Source organism: Thunnus albacares, chromosome 1, assembly GCF_914725855.1.
Source record: "Thunnus albacares chromosome 1, fThuAlb1.1, whole genome shotgun sequence".
NCBI classification, from domain to species: domain Eukaryota; kingdom Metazoa; phylum Chordata; class Actinopteri; order Scombriformes; family Scombridae; genus Thunnus; species Thunnus albacares.
Window position 1 is genome coordinate 15920011 of NC_058106.1, and position 13429 is coordinate 15933439.

The window sequence follows — 13429 nt, forward strand, 5'->3', positions numbered from 1 at the left end:
AAAAGTGGCATTATACAAGATTTGAATTTAGTTGTCCACAAACACAAGCACAAATACACGTGTGTACACAAAACTTGCCCTCCTCTGTTCTGAAGTGGGGTAGAGATTTGCCACAGACGGCCTTAGTAATAATTATTCAAATCACAGTGATCCTTTTGCATGTGTGTTAATTACCAGACCAAAGCTTTGAGTTGGAGGACTCTGTATCTACTCTATATGCTAATAACACCGCTTGCTATTTAGGCCAAAGTAAAAGACTGGGACAACAGGGAGAGGGGGGAGCGAAAGGGTAAAAGTGGGAAATTGCTCCAACTACAATACCAGTCAAAATTTTGGACACACTTTCCCATTCACTTGAATGAGAAAGTGTGTCCACTCTTTTAAAATAACATATTAACAGATTAGTTAATTTCATAAATGTTTCACTATTATTCCACAATTTCTTTTGATGTTAATGTCAAGTATTTGAGAATGAATAGAGAGAAATTACTTCAACTCCACTGACCATGAGTTGTATGACTCTAGTTAGCAGAAACATACAGACTTCTCCAACATCAAAAAAACATTTTCATGTATGTTGAGAGTTGCCTCTTTCACTTTCACATTTTCACATTCACATGTAGTGTATATTTAAAAATATATATATCAAAATATATTTTATTTTATGTGATTAAGGTACAGTCACAATTGGTTTAGATTAACGAGTGATTCTTTCCAATGCCTTCTAAAACTGCTTACAGAATGTATAAAGTCACACCCAAAAGAGAATGACCTTAGCCACCATACAGCAGCAGCAACAGAATTATTGTGGGCATGTTTCAGTTTATTCAATTATGTAAGTGGCCGCACTATTGCTGTGACCACAATATTTGAAGTATTAGCATGTGAACACACCAAATTATGACTAATTTAATGCAACATTCAAAAGAAGCTGACCCCAACTCCATTGATACTGTATTCCTCATATGTATATAATGTGTATAATATTACTCCTGCTCCATTATTTTCTTCAAATTGCACTGCACTGCACCAGCATTGCACTTGCCTGTGTTTAGTACAATCGCACACAGCCTCTTATCAAGGCCCTGATCCTTTAAAAATATCACAAAAACAAAATGGCTAACAAGCAAATATTTTTTTTACGCATATGTACATTATTTTAAAATGCAATACAATGGACCCTTAAAATTGTTTATCTCTACACACACAACTAGGAAAATAAACCACTCAGCAATATATTAATAACTGTATGTCACTTTAAATATATTAAATATATATATATTAAACAACTGACCTAAAATCCTTCCTATAATGAATTTCTGGGTATTTGATGCCATTTTTTTTGTGTTTAGTTTAGTATAAGCCTAAAAATACATTAGGGATGAGTTTACACATCTAACTTAAACAGGAAGGGACAGAAGGTTGGGGACACACACACCACACAAACACATACACAAACATATTACTTGCCACTCCTTAACACACACACACACACACACATACACACACATGCGCGCGCACACACACACACACACACACACACACACACACACACACACAAACACACACAACCACACACATGCGCACATGCAAGCCCAAAAGTACCAACCTAGCTACGGGAAGAGCAATGATGTTGACCCCAGGAACACACCATCTCTGTCTCTGTCAGAGGGACTTGGGGCCCTTTGGTAAGTTGTGTGTGTGTGTGTGTGTGTGTGTGTGTGTGTTGTGTGTGTGTGTGTGTGTGTGTGTGTGTGTGTGTGTGTGTGTGTGTGTGTGTGTGTGTGTGTGTGTGTGTGTGTGTGTGGGCTGGGGTCCGAGAAGTGAGGAAGGATGAACTGTGTGGGAGAGCCATCTATTCACTGCTGACAAGGTCAGAGCTACGAAGGGAAAGAGTCCCCTGCCATATGCAGAGAAAGAGAGAGAAAGATATATAGAGAGAAAAAGATGGACAGAGGGCGGGTAGAGCACACAAACTTTCTTCTTGCTTTCTATTCTTTATGCTAATTCATAAAATACATAATATAAACAATGAATATATGAGTACACAGCCAATCCAAAGCATTTAGAGAGTCAGTCAAGATTTGACAGTACAAACTCTAATGGATATCAACTTACACCATCTTCATAATGAGGTGTTTGAAAGTTGTGTGCATGTGTGTGTCGTGTCAACATGCGATGGGACATGCCGAGTGGTGGTGCTGAATCAACAGTGACCAGTGTGCTTTGTCTTCATTATGATCCCAGTGGGGAGTCACAAAGATGCGCTCATGCCACACACACACACACACACACACACACACACACACACACACTCACACACCTACACATACACTCACACACCTGTGCCAGGGAAGCACTAAAATACTCCACTCAGCACATCAGAGGAGCCATGAGGACACATACTTACTCATGTGTGCACACACTCAACTCAAGTCCACACAGCTTGCCTGTGTTATCTAATGAAGGAAAGAACGAAGACTCTTCTGTTTTCCTCCCTGTTGCCAGTTTCTGGAGTAACTCTATATCTGTAAGTGTTACCTCATTGAAAGTAGAAAGTTTCTAGTGAGTCTGTGAAGTTGTATACACACATAAATGAGTTGAGATTTTGGGATTTTTTTTTTTTTTGCACAGTAAAAACAAAGCAGCATAAACACAACAACAAAAGAAAAGAAACAAATTGTGCAGGTGAGATTTAGAAAAACCCCTGGAGGCTTATGGTAGTAATCTCACCTCATTAGTTGTTGATAGCCAGTTTTGTACTGTTGAACCTTTGTTGACAACCAAAATGAGATTATTTTCATGAAAAAAAATCACCCACAAAAAATCACATGCCCAAGACAGACAGTCTTGGGCATGTGATTGTTGCTCATCAACAATCCTTCGTCATATGACAGACCGACACAGTGACACCAGATAACCACAAAGGTGCTGTCAGTATAAAAGGGTTAACAGTGTGTTATCTGACATGGCTTCCCATCTATGCATGCAACCTTGGTTAAGGTCACTATTCTGCATTTGGATTATTATAAGGTGAACATGGGTTTATAAGTGAGTACTACTGACTATAATACTATAACTATAATAACCAGAATTACTATATGGTAATTATTGGAGATATTACTTAATAATTATTATAGGATTATAACAACCCACTATTGGTCGTGATGTTTAACCTTTGCAACCATAAATTGTGTTATTATCACATTTATCAGTCTCAGAGATACTGTACCTACATGACTGTAAAGAGCAGATTGTTTTATTGACTTTTCTTAGGTGACAGAATTAAAAATATATAACTGTTTCCCTGCACTTTTACCTGCAGTTTAAATATAATAGCAAACACAAATTTGACAAATCTGAAGAGCAAATATATTTTTACATAGTCAGATATAATTCTGGGGTTAAGCATTGCACAGCGACTACTGAACAGCGATTACTAGGGATTAACTTGAAATTCAATCACTTCCTGCCCATTAAATGGTACAAACTTGAAATTACTGCTTTAGAGAAACTTTAAATAATTATATTCCACAAAACTAAAAAAATGCACTTTGCCATTTGCACTACTTAACTGATCATCAGCTGATCTCCCAGAGTATCACCCACTACCCATTCACTCCTTTATATATCAGACCACATACTATGTAACACATAAAACTTATTTGATGCTCATTGCAGCTATGTACTTGAGATACTTTATGTCTGATTTGTTATTTTCCCTGCTCAATATGAGACAGCTTTCTGACTGAACATGAAAGTTGTTTTGAATAAAGCAGTCAAGTCTGATGTATTTGCCATAATGACAAGAATGTTTCTGACTGAACTATTTTCATGTAGCTGTAGTAAACAAGGAACCTTGATTTAATATCGGCCTCTGGTCAGATATTGGTCTAATAGTCATTTCTCATAGTAATTTCTGTGTCAGCGGTGTGACACTGTGTGTGTTTGTGTTCTTGTAGACCAACCTGCTTTGTACTGAGGAGGTGGTGTAACCGGTGAGCTTGGTAGACCTTGGCTGTCTGCTCTTTTACCATCTCCTGACAGTATCGCTCTCTCTTCTGGAGTTCCTCAAGTTCATCCAGCTCTCTCCTACAGGACACATTTACCCATAAGCATTTTTTTTTTGTAGTTAAAATTCCAAACTTCCTTAACTAGTAAGTTTCTTCTTCCTTAATGATTCACATGATGAGCATTTAACAGAGATCACAGTCAAACATGTGAGTTATTCAACTGCATACATTGTACAATAAATACAAAAGAATATTGTTCTTTTAAATTTCTGATTTCAGTCATTTGTTATGTCATTAATTTATATGATATCCAGTAACTGATTGCAAGGGTGCATATTATATCAGCCTTAACTGACTTGAACTCACATTAGCTTGTCTTTAGAGAATAAAGTTTATTCATTATTTTACACAAACATCTTTGACATAAATTTATGGCATCATATGTAGTGAAATAAATATAAATCATATACTTTGTCATATTCATACACTTATATATGTTTTCTAAATGACAATAACTGACTGACCTAAATTTAATTTAATCTAATTCTACATCTCTTGCTATAATGATCATGTGAGACTAATGTTTTGATATCTGTTTAGAATCTGCAAACATAAACTTGATGACCAACACCAAGTTAACCTATTACAACGAGCTGACCTTATATCTTAACATTATATAAATGAGAGACTTTTGCACAATGTACACTTCATGCAAGTGAGCCTGTGCATACATTATAACATAATTCCCTGAAGTGTCCTTCAGATGGATAAAAAACTTCCTAATGATGAGAGAGACTGGGACAGACGTGGAGAGACAGAGGAGCTGTGGGAGAAAAACAAGAGAATGAGACTGCTTGGAAGGAAAAAAGCAAAGTGAGAGAGCGGAAGGCAATAAGTGGTAGGATGATGGATATATTTCATCACCGCAGCCAGGACAGGTCTGTCTGTGACATCTGTTAAGCGAAGCTGGCTAAATGGGATGCATTAAAAGCCCATACACAGCAATTTCATTCCGCAATCACACAGCCTTATTGTTACAAGGGGGTAATAACTTAAGGAGGGAATTGGAAACAATTACTAAAACACACACGCCATGGTAATGTGAAAACACACACACGCACACAAAGCTAAGGGTAAAGCCAATCTAATTCCACAAGAGCAATACCAATAAGAGTTTAGTCATAGCTCATCAACAATCCTTCGTCTCTTTTCCTATACCTCCTCTTTCTTATCCTTCTTTACTGTTCTATACCCAACTCCTGTTTTCTATTACGAACCTCCAGAGGAATCAGAATATTCATAGTGTGTCTGTAAAGTGAGGTTAACACATTCAGCAGCTACTGACATTTAAAAAGAAATCACAACACTGTTCCTGTTGCCTTTGCACTCTCATTCCTTCCTCAACACCAGATTAAATTACAAAATAAATGAAATATGCAGAGCATTGTGTGTATGTGGGTGGTTCTGTGTGTGTGTGTGTGTGTGTGTCTCTGTGTGTGTGGTGAGAAAGAGCGCGAGAGATGTGTGTATAAATGTGTGTGTTTATGTAATATGAAGCACGGTAATTTAAGACTGTGTGTATGAATGTGAGGCCATATGTCTATGTGTGCTAGTGTGTGTATGTGTCTGTGTAAATGTAGAGGTTACTTGGCCTCTATTTATAGAGCTGGCAAACAGGGATATTACTTATTAATGTAAAATATAAAGTTCTGGTTTATTGTGGGACAGTCTGGTTCAGAAACCAATTGGTGAATGTTTGTGTCTACAGTATATGTGTGTATTTATGTTCGTTCACGCATTAACACTGATTTACAAACTGACTGGCAAGGCTTTCGGGGATCAGGACCTGTTCTCACATGTCTGTGTGTGCCTGACTAGCTAGTGTGTAATTGTGACTGTATCAGTGTGTGTGTATCAATGTTCATACAAAGTGTTCACACACTTTTGCTTGTACGTGTGTCCACACGTCTGTGTCCCTGTGTGTGTGTGTGTGTGTCTGTATGTGTGCACACGTGTGTGTGTGTGTGTGTGTGTGTCAGGCTGACCTTTGCTTCCCTGCCCCCAGCCCCAATGTTATTAATTGCTGTGTAGTGGACAAAAGCCAAACAGATTTGTAACGGCTGAAGGCACCTCGATCTGTGTCGACCCAACCAGCCGCCACAACATACAACCCTCATTAGCCCTGTTCGGCACGCTGCACGTGCCCTCTTGCTCTTTGTGTGTGTGTGTGTGTGTGTGTGTGTTTGTGTGTGTGTGTGTGAGTATGTGTTTGACTGAATGAAAGTGAAAGCAAGAAAGAAGGAGTGTTGTAGAATACTGGTATTATGGCTTGTAACTTCTCTAGGTTGTTATATGTAAGGTTTATTAACCTTGGTTGATGCTTTGATAGGAATCATCTTAGCTGATATATGTTATGAAAAATTTTACATTCATGAAAAATTGTATGAAAATTGCATAGGTTTGAAAAAGACATTTTTTATTAGTCTTTGATTAGCGTAGAAATATCGAACATCTTTCTGGAGTGACAATTTAGGCTATTACTATTCTATTTAAGGTTTTACTTACCATTAATTATTGACTTATTATACAGACAATATACTAATTAACCATATTGGGTTAAATTCTGATAAAGTCATGATTATATTATCCTGGAATGAAAAGGTGGCAAAGCAAAATGTAAACGTGAGTATGTAATAATGTTTCCACTTTTTGAGACAAAACATTCCAATTTGAATTTTTTTTGGAAAACTTTTTTAGCAGCAATATTACAATGAACAAGATCATATGGCCCTAGTGGTTTTATTTCAAGTTGTTTAGCCTTCAGACATGTTTAATATCATTAGACTGGAAAACCAGAATTTCCCCCAATTTATTAAAAATTTTGTACATCAGATAAACTGACTCCAAAAAAGCATGAACGTTGCTTTTGAAAATACTTTGGGGAGGTTTTTTTTTGTATAGGATTACTTTACAACTCGGACCACAGGGTTGTAAAGTAATTAAAACAGTAATTTAAAGCACTTTTAATCACTGGAAAATATATTCAGAGCTGATATGATTATACATGCAAGTAATTGCATTGGAAGACAAGATAAGTGTATCATTACACTGAAAATGTGCTCTAAATATCATGTCAGCGCATTATATTATACATAGATATGTTCAAATTTTCATCGATATATAGATTACAGTTATAGTTATTTTTCCACATTATAGCATTATTTAATTACATTATAAAGGTTATTGGATGCTTTTAATGTGTTTAGCATGTCATATTATGCTGTATAAGCACTCTGAATACAGATTACTTTTGAAGGCTGCTGAACTGTTAGACATGCTAATCAAGCATACTTGAAGTACTTTCAAATAACTGAAACCTTAACTGACAGTTTCACCCTGAACTGTTAACTTATTTAAGTGGCTAATATAGTACAGCTAAAATTCTCACTTCTTCCTTAATAATTTACACCTTGGTTTAAAACGGTTAGTCAAGGGCTGATAGGATATCAGAGAATGAGGCATTGTAGGACAGCCGGCCACACCTGCGGTCATCCAGGCCACTACCAGAGCAGCTAATTGGCCAGGTCCTAAATATTTAATGGAGGTTTGACCTGATTGGCTTATTTAATTGCTCCAATTAAATGATTCAATAGGTTAGCAAGGAGGGGGTAGTCAGCTAGTCAATTTAGACAGCTCAATGTATTGAGCCTTCAACACCCTTAAAACAGAGGGTTTACATTAAGTGACCGACAACTGATTAACAAATTCACTAAAGTACTAAAACTGATGCCGTGAAAAGGTGTGGAAGCAAACAATGATACCAGTGTTGAAATTATATCCAATCAATGTTTCTTACAAAGGGATAATAACCTTCTCACATTTTCAATACTTCCCACCATTGTTTCCCGCTCAAAAGTAATTTCCTAAAGAGGCAGGGAGAGCACAGCATCCAGATTATACTTCAACACACAGACAGACAGACAGACAGACAGACATGCACACACACATACACACACTGCATATACAAATCCAATCAGACTGAAGGAGTGAACTTGTCTCCACCCAAACTGGATCAGAAAGAAGCAGCAAAAGAAAGACTGACGCATAGAAGCAGAGTCTGATCGCAGGGCAGGCGTGCAGGCAGGCCCCACTCTCTTCACCATAGCAGCTCTCTCCTTTCATGAATGTCCTTGAGAGGGATACAAGAGAGGGAGGAATGAAGAAGGCTGGAGAAAAGAGAGACAGGAAAAAAGTAGAGAGAAGAAGAGAGACAGCATAGCTTCAGAAGAGAATTAAAAAAAAAACACTAGTACTGCTCAGTGTAGCGACACCAAGTCCATAAATTCGCCCTGAGCCTTGTTTTTCTGTTATCTTTAGGATAAGTTAAATGATTTTGCCATGTCGTTGCAGCATCACAGGGAGACTTATTTATCTGATTATGGCAGTAATAATTACCCAGCTGTTTATTGCAGATAGAGGAATAATTCATGCAGTCAACAGGCCGTGTTGGTGGCGAGAGCGATGACACCAGCACATTTAGTAAATATGCAAAGCGGGCTTGCTCCGCTTTCCTAATTGCCCCCATCGTCCCACTGCATGCCCTTATTAAAGCCCAGGAACTTTAAGTGTCTCCCTGACAAAGTGATAAATTGTTGGGGTACCAAGGAAAACTGTGGCAGAGTGGGGACTGTGCCGGGGTCCTGACTTCATTAGGCTATGCAGAAGGAGAGGAAGGATGAATGAGGATGGACACTGAAGCACAGTGAATCGGTGGCAGAGAGAGAGGGAGAGCGAGATATAGAGGAAAATAGATTGAGAAAGAGAAGGAGAAAGAAGAAGGAGAGACACAGAGAGGGCAGGGAATAGAAGAGGTTAGTGAAAGTAGTGTGTATTAGCTGGATGCTGTACCAAATGAAATGATACAGATGGTTTCGTGCGGGGGATCTGTCATGAGAGAGAAAGAGAGACTGACTGAAACAGAGTGTCAGAGCAAGGGAGAGAGGAGAGAGAGGTTTGGCAGTCTATGCATTACTCCTATATCATTACCATGCACAGCCGATCAGCCTGTACTAAATGGAGACCATTAGTCCAACTTTGAATAATTTATTCAGCGGGTTGGACAGACAGACAGACTTACAGAGGGAGGGAGCATGCTGGTGGATTAAAAAGCGGACCTTTGCGGGGTGAGTGATCAGGCAGCGTGTGATCCGAGGGCTCAGCAGCTAACAGAGAAAGGATATTTTAAATAAATGCCGGCACGGCGTTAATTGATTGTGACCCCGGCAGCACTAAATAAACATGTGATTAACTGGAGAGAAAGTGACCTCAACACCCCAAACCACTGCGAAGGAGGGGCCCTGTGTATGTGTGTGTGTGTGTGTGTGTGTGTGTGTGTGTGTGTGTGTGTGTGTGTGTGTGTGTGTGTGTGTGTGTGTGTGTGTGAAGAGACTGAGGATGTACGACCAAACCAGTAAAATGACAAATGACATCACACCTTGTGCTCCTTTCAATTATGTTTTACAATTATTTACTTTCACGTTTCTATAAGTTGTTCTAACACTGCTCTTTGTATTTGACTGCTTTCAAAATATACTGTGTAAGAGGACAAGACAGAGATTGGAAAGATGTGTATGGCAGTATAGCAATATTTTAACCTTATTGTTTGTCTAGGCAGGCAGGATATTAATACTGCAAAATACAAATGTTACTGTGAAAAGCTGCAATATGCGAACTGATTTGATCCAGTCTGAGACTTAAAAAATAATGGCCTGTTTGAGACAAACATTAGTTGCTTAGTTCACTGGTTTTCATATTACAAATTATCATATTAGTGATTACACATACTTTTCACATGTTTTCACTGACTTATGTAAATGCTCATTCTAAGTACTAAGTACTTTTTAGTCAAGTATTTATATGCTATATATTAATATGGTGGCTAAGACTGTTTTCTGTTTATACAAAGCCTATAGCAGAAGATAAACAACTATAAGTACAATTTCGCCGGTTTTACATCTTTCATCACTGGTATATTGTCAGAATTCTTTAGGAAGTTGTGTGCATGTCTGATTGTCTTTGTGTGTTATAATACTAAAGTAGCAACACTTCCTTAATGGACTTTAACAGCCTAGTCCCCCTACCTCTAAAAGGGGCAAGGAGTGTGGAGGAAAGGTGGAACGCTGGTGGGGAAGTGAGGGGAGAAGTCAGTGATCCAAGGAGCACTTTAACAAATTTACATTTAATTTTAGCAGAGGCCTAAAGATATTTTCCGGTAAAATATATTAGCAACATTAAAAATGTGACTATTAGCTAAGCGTGATGTTTTTTTTTTTTTGTCAAAAATAAAAGATGGCGTATCTCTAGCAGTAAGCCCTGGAGCACAGGATGTTTTATTAATGCACGAGCTGCGGTTCAAATCAGAGGCTAATTTTTAATTTCTTCACATCGTTCACTTCTCTCTCTTAGCCTCGAGCGCTTTAGAGGACTTCTCTCTCTCTCTCTTCTTTCCTCTCTGTCTCTTTGTCTCTCTGTCACTTTCATTCCCTCACTTTTCCTCTGAAGTAACAACTATGAAAGTACAGATCTTACCAACACATTCTCCCTCTCTCTCTCTCTTTCTCTCTCTCTCTCTCCCTCTCTCTTTTTCTCTCTCTCTCTCCCTCTCCCTCCCTCTCTCTCTCTCTCACACACACACAGTTATCAATACACAAGTGCACCTTTTAACCAACTGCTTTTACACAAATCAAATGAATTAATCTTGACTGAAATGTACCAGCTGAGTCCATTCCTGGTCCTGTAGTGGTCCCTGGGCAGAAATAGATTTTACCAAAGTACATAATGGGGAAATGGTTTTAAAATAAGAGACAGCGTTAGGCAGAGCAGAGAAAAATGAGTAGAGGAGTAGTGATTTTTTTCAAAATGTACAACATTTTCAAAAAAATGTACAACACACTTCTTCTTGTCATTGACCCAACTGCATTACTAAGAAATTTAGTAAAAACAGCAGAACTTGATTTGGATGGAAAATAAGGCAAATGTGTGAGAATCTGTAAAGGTTAAGTGGAGACAGAATGAATGAAATATTCAAAAAAAGAAATCTTGTAATTGCTGTAAATGATCTGGCCACCCATACTTAAAAAAAGTAAAGTAAAAAAGGAGGAGCACACATTAATTCAGCTGCAGTGTTGTCAAAAGGTCAGCCCTCTTCCTCGCAACAACACAGCAACCAGCATTGTGTTCCTTTTTTATTTTTTACCTGACTAGTTTGTTTTTCATGGAGAGTCCTTGCAGATAGCTCTTGCGTGCGTAAAAGTTATGGATATACTTCCTCACAAAGAATCCTCTCCATCTTCGCTGAATCTATAAAGTGACATGACAGAGGTTTTCTTTAGAGGTATTTCTACAATGTGGAAATCTGGTAGTGTGGAAACTTTGATGCTTAACTGATAATAAATATGAAATAAATAATTAGTTTCACATTGCAATTGTTTAAATGATTACACTAAAAGAGGGTTGCTTTACACAGATGGTAAGGTCAAAAACAATTCATCAGTCATTAATATGTTACTGTCTTTTCAAGTATTCATTTTTCTGATTTATCTGCTCTTCCGACATACAATATTAGAAAAACGACCAGCATATTACTAAGTCTTTTATTACTTTAACTCATGATGGACACATTAAACATAAAAATAACACATATGATGCTATTAACAGTATATGGGAGAGCACTCTTCAACCATACATAATGATATATTCTTTTCCCCTGAAGTGATAGAGGGACAATCCAAGGTGGGACAGACAGCTGTCACAGCTCCATACGTTTAACTGTATCAGTCCACATTGATTGTGGAGGCTGCAGATTAGCCGGCACACACACACACCCACACATACCAGTGGACCATTTTAAAGCAAGGGGGCGGATGTCCTTCAGACTAATTAAGAGATTAAAACAATGGCAGGTAAAAGAATAATCACACTATGAGAAGAATGAAGAGGAGAGAAGAGGAGTGGAGGATGGGGAAAAACAACAAAGAGCAAAATGAGAATTAGCATTGATCTGCCAGTCAATAGATAATTTTAAATAAAGTAATTGCCGCCTCCCGAGTTCTTGCTGACCTTTGTTGACTAGTGAAATCGATGCTGTTGAATCTAATACAAATCCGAGGTGCGGCATGTAAACACTGGTTTCTATTATGGCCCTAATACATTATCCTCTGTTAGCTACCATGCCATGATAAAGACAACGGGAGGGGAGAGAAGAAAGAATAGAATCAAAATTGATTCAAAGGAAGTGTCACAGGGGGATTCTGAGATGATTGTTTCTCCCTTGGTGTCTCTCCTTTTCTCTTTCCCTCTCCCTTTCACTCACACACTGAATATTTCTTTGGTAAAGGAGGGTCTGTGAGTACAGATGTCCTTCAGTAATTCATTTTTGCACAGGGTCACTGGTTTCATACGCATGTACACACACTCTTGCGGAGATTACAGTGTAGTTCTCACAGACCTGCCAATATTTTGTAGCATAAAAATGAACTGAGAAATCCTAACATACTTTATCTTTAAGGCTGGCATATCTTGCAACAGGTGGCATCGTAAAAAGGGACTGGTTTATTAATCATTTTATTATTATTAATATCTATTTTCACTTTTGAAGCTTTAAGTTACACTTGATCAATCAACTTTAGGAAATTTGTCTCTGCATTTGCCCCATGACATCTCTTTAGGAGCAGTGGGCGATGGACAGTGCACATTGCAGTGTCCAGGGACTGACATCACTTCTATGGCCAGTGCCTTGGTCAAGGGCAACAGCAGGACTGTTCCTAATATCTTCATGTTGGACGTTTGAGGTGGAAGGAAACTGGAGAATCCAAAGAAACTACACACAAACACAGCAAATAAAATGCAAACTCTGCAGAGAAAAGTCTCATTTGGCCCTTGTGGGGTTCAAACTCTGTGTACCCCACTGAACCACTTTGCTGCCCCATTCGGATTTATTTTCCTTTCCATTAAAATTCCTATTGCTTCCTATAGGAAACTGTGGGTAGTTTATATGGGTAATAAAGGCCTCATTTCTCTAACTTCAGAAGCTTCTGCTCTACTCTACATGGTGACATCACCCATAACCTTTCACCTCATGACCTAAAACAGCTGGGTCCAACACTACTACTGGATGTATGTCTCCCCGTAATGTGACACTTACTGAAACGATGGGGTGGTCAGCTTTATGTGTTTGGGTTTCTATTAAGTGTAAAATTTGAAGCCCTCAGTTTCCAGCTGGACACTGACACACCCTCTCCAATAAACAGTAGTGGATTTTTTTGTTGGCCTATAAAATCCTTTAATAGTTTCGGCAGAATGAAACTGTTAGCCAAAAGAGTAGGCTGTATGGAATTGTAAAAAGATAAGGTTTCTGT

At 38.3% G+C, this 13429-nt stretch overlaps 1 protein-coding gene across 3 annotated transcripts in view; it reads right to left on the reverse strand.

The window, feature by feature from the left end:
* The window catches only part of spata17 (spermatogenesis associated 17), a 40287-nt gene that overhangs the window by 22224 nt on the left and 4634 nt on the right, over nt 1-13429 (reverse strand). For all 3 annotated transcript variants that reach the window (XR_006402773.1, XM_044345998.1, XM_044346011.1), the window contains exons 5-6: nt 11269-11372; nt 3969-4092 (exon numbers count right to left, since the gene is read on the reverse strand). Coding sequence is in view for 2 of the 3 variants with exons in the window: in XM_044345998.1 (XP_044201933.1) it covers nt 3969-4092; nt 11269-11372 (228 nt within the window). In the remaining variant the exon portion in view is untranslated. The remainder of the gene's footprint in view (nt 1-3968; nt 4093-11268; nt 11373-13429) is intronic.